Source organism: Mauremys reevesii, linkage group 10, assembly GCF_016161935.1.
Source record: "Mauremys reevesii isolate NIE-2019 linkage group 10, ASM1616193v1, whole genome shotgun sequence".
Lineage (NCBI taxonomy): Eukaryota > Metazoa > Chordata > Testudines > Geoemydidae > Mauremys > Mauremys reevesii.
Window position 1 is genome coordinate 30,017,095 of NC_052632.1, and position 20,214 is coordinate 30,037,308.

Below are 20,214 nucleotides of genomic sequence, written 5' to 3' on the forward strand. Positions count from 1 at the left end.
ACCTCAACCCAGAATTCCAAGGGGCGGGAGAGACTGCGGGAACTATGGGATAGCTAAGGAATAGCTACCCACAGTGCAACGCTCCAGAAATCGATGCTAGCCTCGGACCGTGGATGCACACCACCGAATTAATGTGCTTAGTGTGGCCGCGTGCACTCGATTTTATACAATCTGTTTTACTAAACCGGTTTATGTAAAATTGGAATAATCCCGTAGTGTAGACGTACCCTAAGTGTACTCTAATTTATAGTAGCCTCCTGAGGTCTGCCTACAGGCCAATCCACTGGTTGGAGCCATGCAGAATCTCCAGTGTGTGTGTGCAGTTTGGAACATCCCCCTCCTGGTCCTTTCCCCTCACCTACCCCCTGAGACAGGGCTTGCAAAGGGAGTTGCATGGGGCTGCTTATGGCAGCCTGCCCTACACTGTGCCTCAGCACCTGGTGGCGCAGATATAGAGCAGGAGTTGTGTGCAGAGGCTAGAGAGGAAATAAAAATCTCTCTGTGTTTGTATTTACAGTTCAGAACTGAACTTATTTTTGTAGAAAAATGTTGAAATTAAACTTTTTTTTTTAAATGAAAAAGTTGTCAAAACATTTGACCAGCTCTACATATTTTATTGCAGAGGTCCTCAAAATGCATTTGTAGGTCACTTGTGGTCTATGCAGCATTTGCTGATGATCTGTGGATAGATGGCTGGTCATATGGTGATGGCTCACCTCATTGTTTCCCTTATTATCAGACAGTTACAAATATATTAAATATTCCCTTAATATTAATTGTTCACTGTGTGCAGTTACCATAGTTGTCATAAGAGCGGTATGAGGCTATGGGTGCGGAGGGAAGGTGGGCCACAAGGAATCTCTCCATGAAGATGTGGACATTCAATGCAAAACTTTGTGAACCAATATTTTATTACAATTTTTTCTAAGTAGTTTTGCCACATAGAGGTCTTGTCAAAGTTCGTACAGTCAGAGCTAGGTTAATGTAGACCTATATCTTGACTTTAGTAAAGCTTCTGATACTGTCTCACATGACTTTCTCATAAACAAATTAGGGAAATGCAATCTAGATGGAGTTACTAGAAGGTGGGTGCAAAACTAGTTGGAAAATTGTTCCCAGAGAGTAGTTATCAGTGGTTCACAGTCATGCTGGAAGGACATGAGTGGGGTTCCGCAGGGATCAGTTCTGGGTCCGTTTCTGTTCAATATCTTCATCAATTATTTAGCTAATGGCCTAGAGAGTACACTTCTACAGTTTGCCGATGATACCAAGCTGGGAGGCGTTGCAAGTGCTTTGGAGGATAGGATTACATTTCAAAATGTTCTGGGCAAACTGGAGAAATGGTCTGAAGTAATTAGGATGAAATTCAATAAGGATAAATTCAAAGTACTCCCCTTAGGAAGGAGCAATGAGTTGCACACATATAAAATGGGAAATGACTGCCTAGGAAGGAGTACTGCAGAAAGGGATCTGGGGGTCTTAGTGGATCACAAGCTAAATATGAGTCAACAGTGTAACGCTGTTGCAAAAAAAGTGAACATCATTCTGATGTATTAGCAGGAGTGGTGTAAGCAAGACACGAGAAGTAATTCTTCCACTCTACTCTGCACTGATTAGGCCTCAACTGGAGTATTGTGTCCAGTTCTGGGCGCCACATTTCAGGAAGGATGTGGCCAAACTGGAGAGAGTCCAGAGAAGAGCAATAATGATTAAAGGTCTAGAAAACATGACCTATGAGGGAAGATTGAAAACATTGGGTTTGTTTAGTCTGGAAAAGGGAAGAGTGAGGGGGGACATGATAGTTTTCAAGTACATAAAAGGTTGTTACAAGGAGGAGGGAGAACATTTGTTTTTCTTAACCTCTGAGGATAGGACAAGAAGCAATGGGCTTAAATTACAGCAAGGGAGGTTTAGGTTGGACATTAGGAAAAACTTCCTGTCAGGGTGATTAAGCACCGGAATAAATTGCCTAGGGAGGTTGTGGAATCTCCATCACTGGAGATTTTTAAGAGCAGGTTAGACAAAACCGGTCAGAAATGGTCTAGATAATTCTTAGTCCTGCCATGAGTGCAGGAATAACCTCTCAAGGTCCCTTCCAGTCCTACAATTCTATGTTAGTGACCCTTTTCAGGTTAATTCCATTTCAAATGAAATGTGTCGCGCTGTAGCAAGCAGCTCGTCCTATACATTGATGAAATACTCCTAGGACTTAAAGTTTGAAGCCCCCTGAGTTGAGTCATCTGTGCATTAGGGATTGTTTCCTAACTAGGTATCTGATTTTTCCCTACTTTTCCTCTTCATGTTTGTGTTGAAGATGACACATGGGAAGATTCTGAATATCTTGTTGTGATTAAAAACAAACAAACAAAACCCCTTAAAACCATTTGGTTTTATACAATAGTGACAACAAAACATTAACAATATCAAGCACACAATGTCTAGAATTAGAAGCTAACATTCCTGTTAGTCTTAAAGCCAAAATACTATTCACCTACAGAATCTGCTTTAAGTGTAAATCTACTTGAGTCATGGAAAGACAAAGATGTTAAAAGAAATCATTATGCTTCTCCCAGGGTATCTTCTCATGCCTTTGCAAGAAGCAAGGTATGAAGATGTAATCACATGACATCAAGCATTTGGCTGGCCCCAGTATCTGTCCATGAAGGAACTGTCATAACAACAATCCAATCAGTCACTAAAGCCCTTTAACTGAAAGGGGCATTGTGGTGGAGGTGGAGGTTGGGGAGAGAGAAGGGGAGTGAGGCCCTTTTTAAAAATAAAATAAAGAATGTAAGAACCTTTTCTCAAACTGAAGCAGTTCCCTTTTGGATCTTCCATTCAGTCCTATTGCTTTTGGTTCAACATGGAGATAAATTAAACGATTCTGATGATCTGAGATTCCTTTTGGGACCACTAAGGACAACGTGTACAAATCACTTCTGAAACAATGACTGTTTCATGGTTAATTATCCTATTTAAACTGGCTGCAGGATTCATCGTGTAGGAGGCAAGAACTCAAGTCATAGCTTTCCCTTGATTCTCTTTATCGTCTTCCTGCTCAGTGACTTCAATTCCTTGGCATCTGCTCTGACAAAAAGAAGATTCTCAAAGAACCTCTGGAGGTTCACAGACAATTGCAGATTTCTTATAAGTGCCTTGGACTCACAAGAAATAAATAAATAAATAAAACTAACTCACAGGTGGATGTGGTGACAAATCAAAGCACATTTGTTACTGAGGTTTTCTTTTGATGGGTATGTGACTTTTGATGCTTTAGTTAGTTCTGGCACCAAAGGAGATTATCTCATCTATAATTCAAAGGCTGATTTGCACATTACTTGAGGACAGTAAATAACCGGTAGCTACACTACACTGTCAGACAAAAATATTATTCTTTGAAGAGTTCTTTTCCCTTTTAGATGATGCATTAGTTTAAGAAGTATTTTTTGGTATGGTACATTGAAAAGAATCATTTATTTAGTCACTATTCCTTGCAATGGAATGGTTAGAGTGCGTACTAAAATTATACACTTTTACAGGTTAATTTTTTCAGCTAGTTTTGGTTAGTCTTCACTATTCTCTTAGAGTGTATATTAGGATTGTAATTCACATCTGATTTGTTGACCATTTCCTATTGCTACTTTCCCATCCCCAACAAGAGAAAAGCCTAGTCCATGTCGCTATTTAACAACAATTTGAACTCAATTATATTTGATTTAACAAATGGTATTAGACTTCTTTTAAAAAAAACTTGAGGGAGGTGAAGCTTACTGAAAAGATAATTTTTAAAAGGGGTGTGTGTGTCTCTCTGTTAAATACAACCACCACCGTTTCAGCACATCTCTAACCGAATACATTGGAGCTGTGTGCTCCATGAGAGACATACAGCATGAAATGGACAAAAAGAGGTTGTGGGAACTAGTGTTGAGTACCTGTATGTCTGCATGTAGTAGAAATGTGAACTGAACTACATTTTAAAAGACTGTGGCAGATTTAGAGGAAACACAGAAGACTAAAGAGCAAAATTATTCTTTGTTATCTTCTGTATATAAGGACAAATATATATACACTATGGTCAGTAAACATTTTGCAAAAAATAAAAATAAAAATGTTGTGTCAGGGAAATGCTTAGTCTTGACATCTAAAGGTTAAAAATGCTGAGAAGAATGTCATATTCTGCTTCAGCACAGTGGAGAGTAGGAACACGTTTTCTAAAGATTTTTTTTATCCTTACTGTGGTTTACGCCTCCACTTTGTCTAATTACTTATAACATGCAATTTTCTCCAGGGGAAACAGCAACTAGAGAAAAGAATGCACTGAATGAATAGGGAATAAATGGCTTTAGTTATAACACCCCCCTATTCAGGTATGAAAATTAAAGTTCTTATATTCTCAGGGCCGGTCTATTGCAAACAAAACTATGCTGCACTTTATGAACAAGTGCACTTTGATTACGTGTTCAGTGCTATTTCATGTTAAGTCCTAAAGCTATAAGGAATCCAATTACATTTGTGCAGTAAGGATATTTAATTATAATACAAACAATATTGTTTTATTTCCTTAAGTAATGTCTAAAAATATAATTTATTCTTTCCATTTTTCCTGAGACCTCTTTATGCTTCAAATTAAATACATGCTGGTAGTAACTTACACAGAACTTGGTCTTACCCTAAACCACATCAAGTACCATAGTATGCTCCAATATGCTAATTTAATTAAAATGTACATAATTATATTGACAGAGATGGCCACCCAGGGAGCCAAAGTGTGAGGGCTGTACCCACTTTCATTGTCTCATAATGAAAATATTTCCCAATAACTACCCATCTGACATTACCCAGTTTCATTCTACAACCTCTGGAGTTTAATCAAAGTAACTGCAATCTACCACATTCTTGCAGAACGAATCCAGAGGAACAGACTTGGAAATCAGGTAAGAAAGATCATATAAGGCCTTAGAACTTGATGTGTTTGCTCTGATGTGACCTCTCTAGCAACAATCCCACTGTTATCTTCAACAGGACAAAGAGCAAATCAATTTCAATTTGAGAAAACTACATTTAAATAATTTTCTGGCTTGATAATATTATTTATATTATAGATGAATGATAACAGTTAACAAAGTCAGAAAAAAATAAACTAAAGCAAGCTCTGCAATATAAAGGTTGATTATTTTCATTGAGGGCTTTTGGTAACAACATGCACAACAACATGGAATCAAAGTTCAAGTAGTGTGTAGATTTCAACAGGCCTTATGAGACTACAACTATCTATTGTAGTGTATTGTCTTATATAAACAAAAAAAAATCCTTTTGTTCTTCCAAACCCCCCCACCCCCCCCAAAATCTGGGTTCTTTGGAATATGTTTTGTGGTAATATCACAACTGACTTTTTCTCTGTTGGGCCAAATTCTGCCCCTGGCTAATATCTTGTGCCACCCAACTGCCTTCAAAACATAATTAGATTTTTAAAAGTGTGACATGCTCTGTAATAATACTTTGCTTCATTTGTGATAGTACATGGCTGTATTGAGTTAAATTCTCTGCAACCCAGTTCACTGCACTGAGGGTTTGCACAAGTATAAATGAGGGAAGGATTTAGCCTGACATGCATTGTATAGAATACACACACATTTAATGTCCAAAAAAATCTATTGTTCATTTCTTATCTGAACATGTAAAATATATGTATGTTGTTTGGACAGCTGAAAGTCTAGTCTGATGTGGGTATTTCCTTTCCAAATAGATTGCATTAGAAGAAGAGCAGTGTTCTACCCACCTCTACTTTCCATGCATCAAGCCCAAGGTTCCAGTAATGGCTATCTTTCTGGCTGGTGTTTAATAACCCAGGGAAGTCATTGTTGAATGATGAAAGGTACACACCCTCCATCTCCCTGGGTGTGGACTCTACTGCCACCACACTACCTCCAGAGAGCAAGAAACTGGGGCTTGTGGAGCCCTGGTTCTTCTGCATGGCTGCAGAGACAGGTACCTTGGAATTATCTGACCAGCTCAAATTGATCATTGTACTCGGAGGCTGCAATAAAATGATGGGCACGATTACAGAGTAAGTATTCTAGCATACAACATGAAAAATGCAAGAGTTAGATGAATGATGTCCCACGAAATTCCTACTCTAGTGCATGTGCTAGTATAACCATCCTACAGAAGCAAAGGATATAAGAATCTGTTACAATCCAACTTACCCACCACCAGTGCCTCCATTTTTGCCAAAATGAGTGCGAGGTTCACTTGAAGCCAGCTTAAGCAGTTCATTCCATTCTCGTTCCCACTCTTCTTCTGTATAAACTAAACCCGACTAGGGGAGAGAGGAGTATATTTCAGGATATGATGTTAAAAATATCACCAGTATCAGATAGTAGACATCATGACCCACTGACAAATGATGTGTTTCATTTATAGTGCTATTTGAATAAGACATGCAATTGCCCTGGGTTATTACAGTATCACTTTTTCAAATCAAAGAGCACCAAATTCTCAAAACGGATCAAAGACAGCTACTACATTTTGGATAAAATTTTCAGCTGGAGGCTCTCAATTTGCTTCTGCAAAAGTGCCCTATGCAATTGTTTAACTGGGTAGCTGGGAATCCAGTCATCTCACATGCATGTGAAATTCCTTCCATTTTGGTTCTCAAGTTCCAGTGCCATTGTGGATCTTTGATCTTATTACTGACCCAATGACTATTCACTGTCACTCATAGTGGAAATTCATAGTAATTCATTATGACAATGAATGCTCACTGGGCCAATGAAAGACTGAGTGGGTGAGGGTAACTCTATAGCTTGGTGGATAAGGAATTCAGCTACGTATAGGAAATCCAAGTTCAAGTCCTCGCTCCAATGACTACTTAATAACTGATACAACTGCGAAAGCCACATACCAAAATCTCTCATAGTGGAGAGGACACTCATGTGTAACATAGGATACTTAAGTTCAAATTCTTTCTCCATATCAGACACAGGAAGTGGAGGAGGGGGGAGTTGAATCCTGGTCTCCCACATCCCAGGAGAGTACCAAAACCAATTCTTCCCTCTGCCAACATTTTGTGAATTTAGTCTTCCTTTGCTTTTGTCAAAATGCCTGAAATTTTTTGTCAGGTAAAAATGAAATGGTTTGTTTCAGCATTACTAATATTTTTTTCAGTTTGGTCAAAACTATTTCATGAACTTGACACAAATTTGCAAAGAGTTTTGGGTCGACCGACACGGCACTTCCGGTTACTAAATTATTGAATTTTTTCCCCCTTGCTCTACATTGCAGACCTTCCTTGATAGGCTGGGGACAGCAGTACTTGTGACACCTTCTCCCCTGGAGATTGGAGGGAGAGATTTCCAAAGGCACAAAGGGCAGGTAGGCACCTCAGCCCATTGTGTTTTCAGGCAGACTAGAGAATGCCTAGCCAAGGACAGCTCAACTGTCTCCCACTGACAGGGTCAGGAAGAGCTTATTAGTGCTGTAATTGAGTTCTACTGCTCTCATTAGTGCTGCTGCCAACAGCAAGCAGGGAAAATTCGTATATGAATAGCACAACTACCAGCCAAAACTATTTGGTCATGTTCAGCTAGCTGTGTATGGCCAACATTTATGCTGGAGTACTTGGAAAATTATTGAATTAATTCATCTGCACTATGTCTTGCCATTGATGGAAGGATAAATTCTCACACTGAGAGAAAAGAAGAACGAACCTCAGAACAGCACATCACAGCTTTGAACACAACAGCAGCTAAGCTATCCAAAGGTGCTGTTAATCAAGAAAACTCTAGAAATTTGAATATTTTCTTTCAACAGCCTAACTAGAACTGGTGCTGGTGAGAGCCAGTTCTGCTCCCCTCTGTTTTCCAGATAGTGAAGCAATGCCAGCAGCTCCCCAATGAGCTGGTATAAATGAAGAATTCTGTATCCCCTCACCACAGGCAGAATGCCTTTTTGTTTAAATGAAAGGGCTTTTCTATTTAAAACGTTGGGTGTGTGTAGATAAAGGCAAGAACCAAATCCTAAAACCAATTACCTTTGTGTTCAACAATTGGCTGCCTGCAAAGCAAATGGCCACATGATTTCACATTTGTAATGACTATGTTGGAGGAACTGCTGAACCCCCTCACTGTGATCAGGTGAGCAGAGGCCTGCACAAAAGGGCAAACTCTGCCCCTGCGCACAGCCTGGGAAACCGAGTTGGGTGCTGCTGGAAAGGTTTGAGCACTGGGTGTGAAACGGCTCCATGGGAACTTTGGAAGGTGATAAAATATCATCAGCGGAGCTGCTCAACAGCAACCACTGCATGAGACTGCAATAGCCCCTGTGGTTTCTGTGCCTCTGCTGCACGGGTATGAATGCAAAACAGCTGGTGGATCTGCATAGTTGCAGAAAACACAGGCCCTACTCTTTCCTTGGCAAACTCCACTGCTGATCACCCCTACCCTCTGCAATAGTGGAGCCAATGTGAGGTCTCCAGATATCTGGCCCCATTGCTAGAGGATCTGCAGCAGGCTGGTCCTCCATACCAATGGGGGAAGGCTTTGCTCTCAAACATAGCTTCTTCCAGCACATATTTGGATATGAAATTTTTTTGGGGAAAAAGTGAAGTGTCTAATTTTAGGCTACTTGAGGATTACAGTTAAAATACATATTTCAAAATCTGGTCAATTTTCTCAGCATAGAGATTTGGTCCTTAACTGACATTTTCTTTTCTTTCATGAATTAATCTACAGTCTTCATTTTTTTGTAATGTAATTTTTGGTAGATAATTAGGGCTGTCAATTAATCATAGTTAATGAATGAGATTAACGCAAAACAAATTAACTAGATTACAAAAATCATCACAATTAATCACAGTTTTAATTGCACTGTTAAACAATAAAAAACAGAATACCAATTTAAATTTATTATAAATATTTTTTGATGTTTTTCTACATTTTCAAATATATTGGTTTCAATTACAACACAAAATACAAAGTGTATAGTGCTCACTTTATATTATTATTTTTTATTACAAATATTTGCACTGTAAAAAAGAAACAAAAGAACTAGTATTTTTCAATTTCTCTCTTATAAGTCCACTCAGTCCTATTTTTTGTTCAGTTAATAATAAGACAAACAAGTTTGTTTACATTTATGGGAGATAATGCTGCCTGCTTCTTATTTATGTTACCTGAAAGTGAGAACAGGCGTTTGCATGGCACTGTTGTAGCTGATTATTTATGTGCCAGATGCGCTAAACATTCATATGTCCCTTCATTCTTTGATTTGTAGGTTCTCAAGTTTTACATTGTTTTGTTTTTGAGTGCAGTTATGTAAAAAATTTTTTTTTAAATCTTACAATTAATTATCAGAGGGGTAGCCGTGTTAGTCTGGATCTGTAAAAGCAACAAAGAATCGTGTGGCACCTTATAGACTAACAGACGTTCTGCAGCATGAGCTTTCGTGGGTGAATACCCACTTCTTCAGATGCAAGACTGAAGAAGTGCAAGACTGAAGAAGTGCATCTGAAGTGCATCTGAAGAAGTGGGTATTCACCCACGAAAGCTCATGCTGCAGAACGTCTGTTAGTCTATAAGGTGCCACACGATTCTTTGTTGCTTTTACAATTAATTGTGATTATTTTTAAATCATTTAACACCTCTATAAATAATATATTTAAATTTGGAGCCCCAAATATTCAGGTAGCCCCAAACCAGCCCTAGATTTTGTAGGTGTAAAGTTATGCATATGTAAACCTTGTGGGTGTAAACAGTCATCTGCTTTTTCATGCCTGATTTTCATGCAGAAATACGTGTCACAAGAAATTCAGTAAGAGCAAAAGCTTTTTCATAGAACCTCAGAGGTAGGAATAAAAATGTTGCCCTAAATGATATCAGCCACACAATGGTTTAAACTCTCTAGGCCACACAGACCTCTTTATTCTGTTGTGTCTGTTGCCATCTCCATCTTCTCTTCAGTGCTTCCCTTTCAGCTCCACTTCTCATCATGGTGTAGAGTGCTTTACGTAACACAAGGTCCCTGTCATGAAATCCCCACATCCCTAGAGCGCAAAAATGCACCGAGTAACAGAGATCCAGTTATGAAATAGAAACAATCAGTTGCATGAAACATAAATAACATTAAAAAAAAAAGCAGTGCACATTATAAATCTTCTTACTAGCTAATGATTCCTATTCATTACTTTCAAGCTTTCCTAATGAAAACTGTCAGCATAAATAGGCTAATGAAGAATAATGCTGAATTCTAGCAAAGTTTAAAGTCTGGTTAAGAATTGACTATGGCTTTGAGTTGTTTTGTTTTTAATGACTTCAACGTTGCTATAAGGAAATGAACATTCAATGCACGGGTCTTCATTTTAGCTCCAGAGTTCATTGAATGTGCAGGCATCAGAGTGCTAAGGATAACGACAGGCACTTGTGGCTATCTCAAACACAGACACCCACAGGCTTGCACTGTCATACAGCAGAGATGATACATGTCCATTGGTATCTAAGTCCCAGTAAAGAGACAGACACTCATGACTACTGGAAGCATAAAAATACAAGCAGCCACGGGCTTCCAAACTTTTAAGATAAAAAAAATACGCCTTCATGTATGTGAGAATAGTAACCTATAATAAAAGAGAGTCAGAGATCTCACCATGACAAGCACCCGTAGGCAGCTATGTTTAATTTATTATACTGCCAGCCATTGGCATTAAATATTTTTGTTCCAAAGTGTGCAAGTCAAAATGCCCTGATCAATTGCTGTAAATAATTTACAATCCCTTGTAGCTGAGATGAATTGGATAAACAACACTATTTATAAAAGATACTTTGAGAGTATTCAAATCTGTTTTCTTGTTATTTCTTACTTTATGTTTCAAAAACAAAATGACGCAAAATGATTACAAAATAACCATGCTTTTAAGAGAAAGGTTACTTTTTGGAGTCTTACTGGTGCAATATTTCAGCACAAAAGTGATTATTAGGAAATAAACAGCATATTACACTTCCAAGTATGTAGTCACAGGGCTTTCTTTTGGTACCCTTTGTACAAAACTTTGCAGTGGCTTTGAATCAATGGTAAATACATAGGAAAGAGTGTAATTTACCTTAATCTCTCTCTCACCCATACAATTATCCTTCCCAAAGCCTGGACACACCAAAAATATTTGCATTTGTATTCTTAATGATAGTAGGATGCACGTTTAACAAACATCAGAGGATTATAGGCTTGAACCTATGTTTATGATGCAGCCAAAATCCCACTGAAGCCAACAGGAGTTTTGCCTGCACCAGGACTGCAGGATCAGGCCCGTTATAGAAAATGTACACTAGCTTAGAGGCTAGGGTTTATCTTCCTGTTTCAACTCCATCTTAGAAAGCAAGCTGAAAACTTCTACCTTCATCATGCAAGCTGTATAGATAGATACACTGCTTCAGGGAGAAGCTGAAGAATAGAGTGTAGCAGCCTTATATAAAGGTATGTTTACACTGCAAAACCCCCCTCCAGAAACAAAGGGAAAAAAAACAACAGTGAGAGAGTCTCAAGAGTCCAGGTCAACTGACTCGGGTTGGGGGCCTCCTACGATGGGGCTAAAAAGAGACCCTCCCTACTTGCTGGATTTCAGAGTCCGGGCTTCAGCCCAAGCGGGACGTCTATACTGCTATTTTTAGCCCCACACTGTGAGCCCAAGTCAGTTGACCTAGACTCTGAGACTAGCTGCTGCAGGGTTTTCTTTGCAGAGTGGATGTACCCAAAGAGGCACCCTTGTAGCAAAAGGCCTTTGCACCCAAAAACCTTTGATGGAAATAGAGGAAAGTAGCAAACCTTCAAGAAAAGGTTTTATGTAGCAGAAGCAGCTAATCCAGACTTTCCCTTACCTAATGAGGCAGCATGTAAGAGGCAGTTTCCATCACCTGTTGTAGCCAATGGAAGAAGACGTTTGCAACTTGTACACACTGTGGACCACCAGTTCAGTCGACCTGAAAAGAAAGTGTCTATTAAAACAGGAGAGTATGTGTTAAGGCAGCTTGAACACACGTAAGTAGGAGGATATAGGGATGATGGATAACTCTGGAGGTTTTCAGAGCCCATTGCAAGTCCATCCTCCCCCATGTAACACTACTCGCAAAACCAGAAGTTGAAGAAGTTGTGATAGGAAGAGATGGTGGGGAAATGACATTGAAAACATTCTCCAAATATACCCAAGGCTGAAACGAAAAACAGCAAGAGTACTTTGGATTAATTTTTTTATGCTATTCTCGAATACTATGTTTAATTTAATGATCATTGGCACTATATAAACAGAAGACAGACTACATCATTACAAAAAACATCTAATAAGACAAAAGCATTCCATTTGTGTTATTCAGACAAAGCATGTATCCTAGGTAAGTCAGATCCAATATACAAAGGTTCTGTTTTTACTTCTGACTAAATACTGGAGAATGAATTAGTGGAATGTTTTCAGGCCTGATTATCCTCTCTCTCACACTAATGCAAATCAGGATAAGTCAATTAAAATCAGTAGTTATACCAATGTAGAATGATTGTAAGAGAGAGCAGAGTCCAGCCCACGGTCAATATTTTTATTTAGCTTTTCACCTTTTACAAATATGAACTAGTTTATCCCTGCAATACCCTATGAGGTAGATTTTGCAGATTGTGAAAATGAGATACAGAGATGTTAAGGGCCATATTGTCCAAGGTATTTAGGCACTTAAATATACATCAGCTCCTAATGTGATTTTTAAAAGCACCCAAGCAGGTTAGGCACCTGCTCAAGCACTTTTGAAAATCCCACTAGGCACCCACCTGCATCTTTAGAGACCTGCTTAAATTTGAAAATTTGCTCTTAAGTGACCTAATTAAAGCAGAGAGAGAGAGAGAGAGAGAGAGAGAGAGAGTCAAAGCCAAGACTAGCAACTCAGAATTCCTGGCTCACAGATTTGTTTGTGCCAGCTGGGTGGAGCATGTTTTCAGATATTATTTCTTTTGCATTTAAATGGGAACCTTTATGTTCTTTATGTAAACAAAGGGATCAGAAATAGTTATTGTAAAACACTATGGGGCAGGTGATTACTAATAGTTTGTGCATTTCCCCACATCCTTTTTGAAAGGCTGTCAGTTGTGAAAATTGCAGTTAAATACCGTATATAATGAAGTCAGCAGTTGGTGGCTGATCAATCAACAAACATATACTTATATCTTTTCCTGGCTTTATCCTCTCCTCCTTTTAGAAATGATACTGATGAGATAAGCAGTACTTTGGATAAGGAAATTATTTTGCACAAATCAGTGGCGTGATTTTCCCACACCACTATTTTTGTATGTTATAACAGTGTATAGCTATTTTAAAATAACTTTATTTAAAAATACTACATACACACAATCCTTTTGCAAGAGAAGATGAAAAATATCTATAGTATTAGGATAGCTGGCAATGTTTTTAAAATTAAGGCTCTCAAATACAGATTTGGTATCATGTAATCAGACTGTTATTGCCTGTTAATGCTTATTATTACAAATAAATATACTGAAGCTTGCTTGCAGTAGTAGAAGCATACAAATACCACATACAATAGTTTTGGTGAGCATCGATAAAAGTGTCTCTAATAATCAATTATTTCATTATCAGACCATAACTGTCATTAAATTTCAATTAAAACCATCATTCAGGATTAAGAGTTACTGTACAATATGCAATAAATGTACTGTAGATTGATTACTAAATGAACTTGGTAATCCTACATGAATTCAATATCCAGTTGGTACATGCTTAATAACCCAAACCAGTCTTTTCAAAATTAAATACGCATTTGAATAGCTTAATTTAAAGAGCCACGGGATAGCTTTGGGAGAGATAAAATTGGAAATAACGAGTTATTGTTTTTAGCAACTCCTGTTTCTATGGGCTGTGAAATAACAACCTGTCACCTGCCTTGTACAGCATATTTTTGGTACTAATACAACAGTGACAAGTTAAAGCACTTCAAGTAGACTTACAAACTCCTAAAACATACAAGACCTATGCATTTCTTAAAGGACGGTTCAATTGCACTTCAACACAGACCAGGAAACCACTAAAGCTTGGTGTTCATAAATGTTTACAGTAGATCTAGGGGCATTTGATTACCATAAGAGCACATCTCTGTAGATCGATAGTCATTCCCATCCATCGAAAGCCATTCCTTCTAGGAGCACGAGGTGATCTCTTGCTTTTCAGCCAGCTTGTGGCTACCATGATTTTTCAGTTGATATTAACAAGTCTGTGGTTTATAAAATATTGACACATCTGCATTGGATTATATTGGCAATACAGAGGCCTGCTTCATGTGGCCTTTAATAGAAACCACTGCACTGCTATTCTTTCAACCTAACCATTACATTAATCTACCAGTTACATGGATTTGGGGGGAGGGAGTTAGAAAAGCAGCTTAAGCGAAGTCCCATATGGAAATGGATATCTTCCAAACTGGTTTATTTCTGTTTTTGCAAGACTTCTCTGTCTCTCTGTTGTAATATATTCAGTTTGTCTTCCATTCAGACACCACCCGATGCCACCACTTGCTCCTTCACAGTTTATTGGTTTTATAATAGATGTTTTAGATGTATGTTCAGCTCCCCCTTTCTCAAATCTTCACAGTGGGACACATCTTCTGAGAGGGACAGCTAAATGCTGTGGTAGTGGCACACTTGTCTCACTTGTAGCCGGGGGGGCTGGAACAATTTGTACAATGGGGGTGCTGAGAGCTACTGAACCAAACTGTAAACCCTGTCTACAAGGAAACCACCTCAAGCCAGGGGGAGCAGCAACACCCCCACACCCTTAGTTCCAGCACTTATGCTTGTAGCCAGCCACTATGGTCATCCTGCCTCTGGAATCCTACCTCTTTTGCCTCTGACTTTTTATTATTTATTTTTTAAAGGTACAAAGCACCGCTGAATAGTTCTGCTTAAAAAGCAACTGCTATCTGATGACGCGCAATAGCAAAAATTAAACTAATACCTCTAATGCTCTTTTGGAAACTAACTCCTTGAGAGTAAACACGACTTGATAGAGAGCTCAGTAGCAGCTTTACAGGACCGTTGCTCATTTCATGACACATTTAAAACTTTATCTTGGACACTAACTGTCACAGGGTAGGTGGTCCCTGTGGACAAGTTAAGCCCAGGGCCCGTGGACCAGATCAGGTGACTCTACAGATATTGTAGACTTCAGAGTGACACACAGAGTGACATTCCTGAAATTTTATCATATGGATTACAGGGGTGGCCAAGATGTGGCCCAGCAACCACTTGTAACCCTCAAAGCTGTCTGTGTTAAGAAAAAAAAAGTATATTTGACTATGAATTGAAAAGCAATCCCAAGTTATAACCTAAGGCTATTCTGGCTGCTCTGTTTCCTGATTCTTTGCTGGGCAGTAGGCACCCAAAGGAGAGAGAGACAAGAACTGACTGCCTCTGCCTGAGCCTAGTAGGGTGACCAGATAGTAAGTGTGAAAAATCGGGATGGGGGATAATTGGGAGCTATATAAGAAAAAGCCCCAAATATTGGGCCTGTCCCTATACAATCGGGATATCTGGTCACCCTAGAGCCTAGAGGAGTGGCTAGCTAAGTACCTCTTCCCCATACAGCTATCCTAGGCAGCTGAGTAAAGGGGAAATAGAGGAGAAGCAATAACAAGTTGTTTGGGGACTGTCCTAACTTGTACCAGCTGACCCCTGAGAACACACGGGCCAGAGATAGTCTGAGTGTGCTTTGGCCACTTTCCTTCTTACCTCCAACACACCCCTTTCCAAAATGCCCGTTGCACCATTGGCTGCAGAGAGGGACACGTTAAGACTAGCTACGTTCAAGCATTATCACCTCTCCTTCTCTGCTCATACTTTGTAGAATGAGTCTTTCCCATCCTACTATTAGTTCTGTTATTGCAGCACAACTGACCTGAAAAGTGCCATTTCTTATCATTTAAATCTCTACATGCTGAAATCAGAAAAAATAGGATAGTCTGAAGTGGGAAATCTGATTTCCTGATGGATGCAAATCAGCTATGAATTTTGAAGGATGATGATGCTCTGCTCCTAAATATATTTGGTCATGTTGCCTATTGTATATGTATATGCTTTTCATTTTTGTGACAGTAGAAGCCAATGCCAATTTAAACTCTGTCATGAATAAAAATATACATTATTCTAAAATATGATGAGGTGAGTGGTTCAATTTAAAATACACACACAATGAGGGAACAACTTCATACACAGGAAAAAACAAAAGACAATTACAATTCATAGTCTGGAGACTTTTAAGCAGCTGGGATTGGGTAACTTTGGGAAATATTTTTTGTAACAGTGGATTAATATGATAATTCTCTACTTGTACAGTTAGAGCAGAGACCTGCAGAGTCAGGACTTGATCAAACAATCACTGTCTTCCTTTCATAATTCTATAGTTATTCTAAAATGTGTACACTACAAGCTCTTTAAATCAGCGGGGAACTACTTAGTCCCTTAAGAATTAGCAGATGGGTCATGCAATGTGCTAGGAGCACTCCTTAACAGCTGGCATGTTGGATCCAAATTTCAGCAAAGCCATTCTGCATCAGTCACTTCTACCACTTAGAGAGACAAGGTGGGTGAGGTAATAACAAAACATACAGCTTTAAAAGCTATAGAAGTATGCAGTATTGTTGTACCCATATTGGTCCCAGCGTGTTAGAGAGCCAACCGTTGGTCCAATAAAAGACATTACCTCATCCACCTAGTCTCTCTAACATCCTAGGACCAACATGGCTCACCACCACTACATACTTCTACAGTTTGTAAAGCTATAGGTTTTGAAATGTAATTGTGTATTCTATGTGCATCTAAAAGTTTTTAGATTTGGTTCTTCCTGATTATAAATATTTACCTATAATACTGATGTAAACAAAATAAAAGATAGCTTTCCAGAGTCTAGTATTAATCATTAAGTGACCTGTTGTATTTTTCAGACACAGCACTGTGATCATGCTGTATATCCATAGATACATTGTGTCCTTCAGAGAAAGGACTTTCATATAGGAGTTCTCTCCTTTATTTTAGGTGATATGAAATCCACACTCTAGCAGTGCCTGAGAGGCTATTCATCATTTACTTATGTCCTTGAAGTGCAGCATTGGACCATGCATGAAGGAACACGTAAAACTGCACAATTAAATTAAGTGTTTCTCTTTTGGCATGGTGCATAAGCGCTACAGACAGTTAGAGAATCCAGCAACCAGAATGCAAATGAAAACAAAAATGTTAAAAAAATAAAATGAGGCAGTAGGATCTGCTTGATCAAACGGCTACATATAACTTTGACTTGTGAGTTGTCATATACTGCTTTTCGGCTTTTTTTTTTTTTAATATAGTCTCACAAAATTAAGACATCAGTTTTTTTAAGAAATTACAGCACTGTCCATCACTGTGTCATTCATATTAGAATTAAATTATGCAAGTATGCATTTCTAGCCTGGTACTCAGGAAATGAATGCAGATCTCCCAGAATTATGAATGGGTTTTGCTTTTCTCCCTGCATACTCTTCTGCATAAATCTGCTCCCAGAAAAGTAAAAGATTGTAGCATTTCCAAAAGACAATTATATTTTTGGCTTAATGAAGCCTAACTTTTAGCAACTGCTTCAAAGGACCAAGTTTCAGAATTCCTTGGGCTTTACTCTTGGGATATGAACACTGCAATCCAGGCCAAAGTAACTGTGCTAGGCTCTTTACAGAAAACACAGGCCTCAGCACTTAAGAGTTATTAAAGTTTAGGCATACTGATATCTTGGCCTGCATAGGGTTTAAAATTGTTGTTATACTTGGTTATACTGAAGCAAAGTAATAAAAGATTTTGCTCTGTTCAGTTAAAAAAACATTAATCTTAACTATCCTGCCTATCGATCTTTGGCTTTCTCTAGCCCATCGCCATAGTAACTCCCTTCCTCATTTCACTGTCTCAGTCCCAGCCTAATAACGGTCCCGGAAACAATAACAAGAATTGTTGGGGTTTTTGTAGCAATTCTCTCCTACTCCAATAGGGAAGGGACCTAGGTATAGAGAAAGACACAGGTAGACGGACACACACATGTATGTATCTGTGTATGTTTGTATGTGAAAAATCTTCCATTTGTTGTGTAATCTGATTCCTATCATTTAGTCCACATTTGGAAAACAGTGCTGTTGTTATCCAAACTGTCAGCCATTGGAGGTTTGCACTCAAGACTGCAACAAAAAAAAAATATTCCAGGGTTATTTTCCACACTGTTTGCAGATTTACTTTTCTGCAATTCAGGATAGAAATCCCATTTCTTTTAATGATAATGGAACATAACATAGCCACTGTTTAATATGAAGCACTAGACCTGCGCTCAAACATACGAGCATGAATTGTCACCAAACTTGTGAAATACGATTCTGCAGTTACCTATACACAATAATTGAGTTAATAAGACATAGGAGAACAATGTCAACCTTTGTATCTAGGGTACATCTACACTGCAGAAACCCCTCTGCAGCAATGGGTCTTAGAGCCAGGGTCAACTGACTCGGACTTGCACTATAGGGCTAATATTAGCAGTGTACACATCTGGGTTCAGTCTGGAGCCCTGGCTCTGAAACTTGGCGAGAGGAGGAGGGTCTTGGAGTCTGGGTTCCAACCCAAGCCTAAACTACTACATTGCTATATTGAGCCCCACAGCGCAAGCCCAAGTCAGCTGATCTGGTCTTTGCGACTAGCTGCTGTGGGTCTATTTTTGCAGTGTAGACGAGGAAATCCTAAAGTCTCATGAAGATTTAAGGAAGGAGTTCTGTCTGAGAGTGGGGTTTAGAAAGTAATGATGTGAACAGTGGAAAGCTCATTCTAGTATGGCAGAATAGCACTAATCTGTAGTAGGGAGTATTGGCCTTATCTATTTCTCTCCTGGAGGGCCTGGTGCTACATCACTGAGGTCAGCAGGAGTTTTGCTACATCATCAAATTTCTGTTCCCCATGTAGGGTTTTATACTTTGTGATCAGACTTATAAACCTACACTGGGTCTCAATTTGGTTTTCAGAGAGAAACAGTAATTAAAACAAAGTGCCTAAGAAACACTGTGAGAGTTTGACCATGGTGTTTTCTGCTTTTATATGGGAAGCCTATGGAACTGGGTGGGTTACGAAGTTGATGGTGGATGGAGCCAGTTTATATTGCTTGCCCTGCCCTTCCCCTGGTAGTTGGTACTTAGAAATCAACCCACACTCAGCTAGGGAAGCAGGCTATTTAACCATTTAATGTTGTTCATTCACATGAAGGACTTATGGCAAAAATTCTGAGTGCTGCTACTGACTGGATGATAATCCCACGCTTACTCTTCCCCTTCTCTTACCTACTAACTGTAACAGCAAAGAAAATGCACAAATGTACATCCAACAATAGATCATCATATAATTTGTAAAGCAGATGATTATAGTGCAAAGCAGCAGTGGTGGCTCTACATAATTGGGTATTTCTCAAGTGGCAAATAGAAATGATTTTATGGGCCCTTTATATCATCAGAGTTGGGCAAAGACAGTGTGGTAGGACTGAGGATCTGGCCTCCTCTTGCAGTAGTTTTCAATGTATTGTACTTAGATGCTATGGATGCTACTTATATTTCTATAAAATTGTGTATATTTATTAAACATTCATTACATGAATTTAAAATCTGAGTCAAAGTTTAAATTAAATATTATAGAACCAGTTCAGATGTACTCATTTCATGCTTCATTCATCAGATTAATGTGTTTATTAAAAAACCCACAGTATATTATTTACTTGAGGTATATTTTTTCAAATGACTTTCATGGCTGACTTACAAGTCCAAACCAGTCATAAATTAAAATTAAAATTAGAGATTTAAAAATTTTTTCCACAGCAGTTATGAAATGCTGCTTTTCAAGGTTTAGATTCCTTATTAGACAATGTTATAGTCAGTCCATGAAAAATATATAAACTTGTCTCATAAAATAAGACCAAATTTCAAGATGTACTTTCATGAATTAATCATGAAGAAAGGCTCAAAGACCCACTACAATATAGATGTCTCACGAGACGTGGAAGCTTAATCATGTCATTAAATCTCATTATGCCCCTGCACAAATGGTAGATATGAACCAAATGTGGCCCTGATTGCGCACTGAGAACTATGAAGGTGCCGGGGTGCCTCTGCGGGTACTCTGTACAGG

The 20,214-nt window shown here is 38.7% G+C and overlaps 1 protein-coding gene across 18 annotated transcripts in view; it reads right to left on the bottom strand.

The window, feature by feature from the left end:
• OTUD7A (OTU deubiquitinase 7A) overlaps positions 1-20,214 on the bottom strand; it is a 310,046-nt gene that overhangs the window by 44,451 nt on the left and 245,381 nt on the right. For all 18 annotated transcript variants that reach the window (XR_005585578.1, XR_005585579.1, XM_039492114.1 and 15 more), the window contains 3 exons: positions 11,868-11,969; positions 9,915-10,042; positions 6,207-6,319 (listed from right to left, as the gene is read on the bottom strand). Coding sequence is in view for 16 of the 18 variants with exons in the window: in XM_039492114.1 (XP_039348048.1) it covers positions 6,207-6,319; positions 9,915-10,042; positions 11,868-11,969 (343 nt within the window). In the remaining 2 variants the exon portion in view is untranslated. The remainder of the gene's footprint in view (positions 1-6,206; positions 6,320-9,914; positions 10,043-11,867; positions 11,970-20,214) is intronic.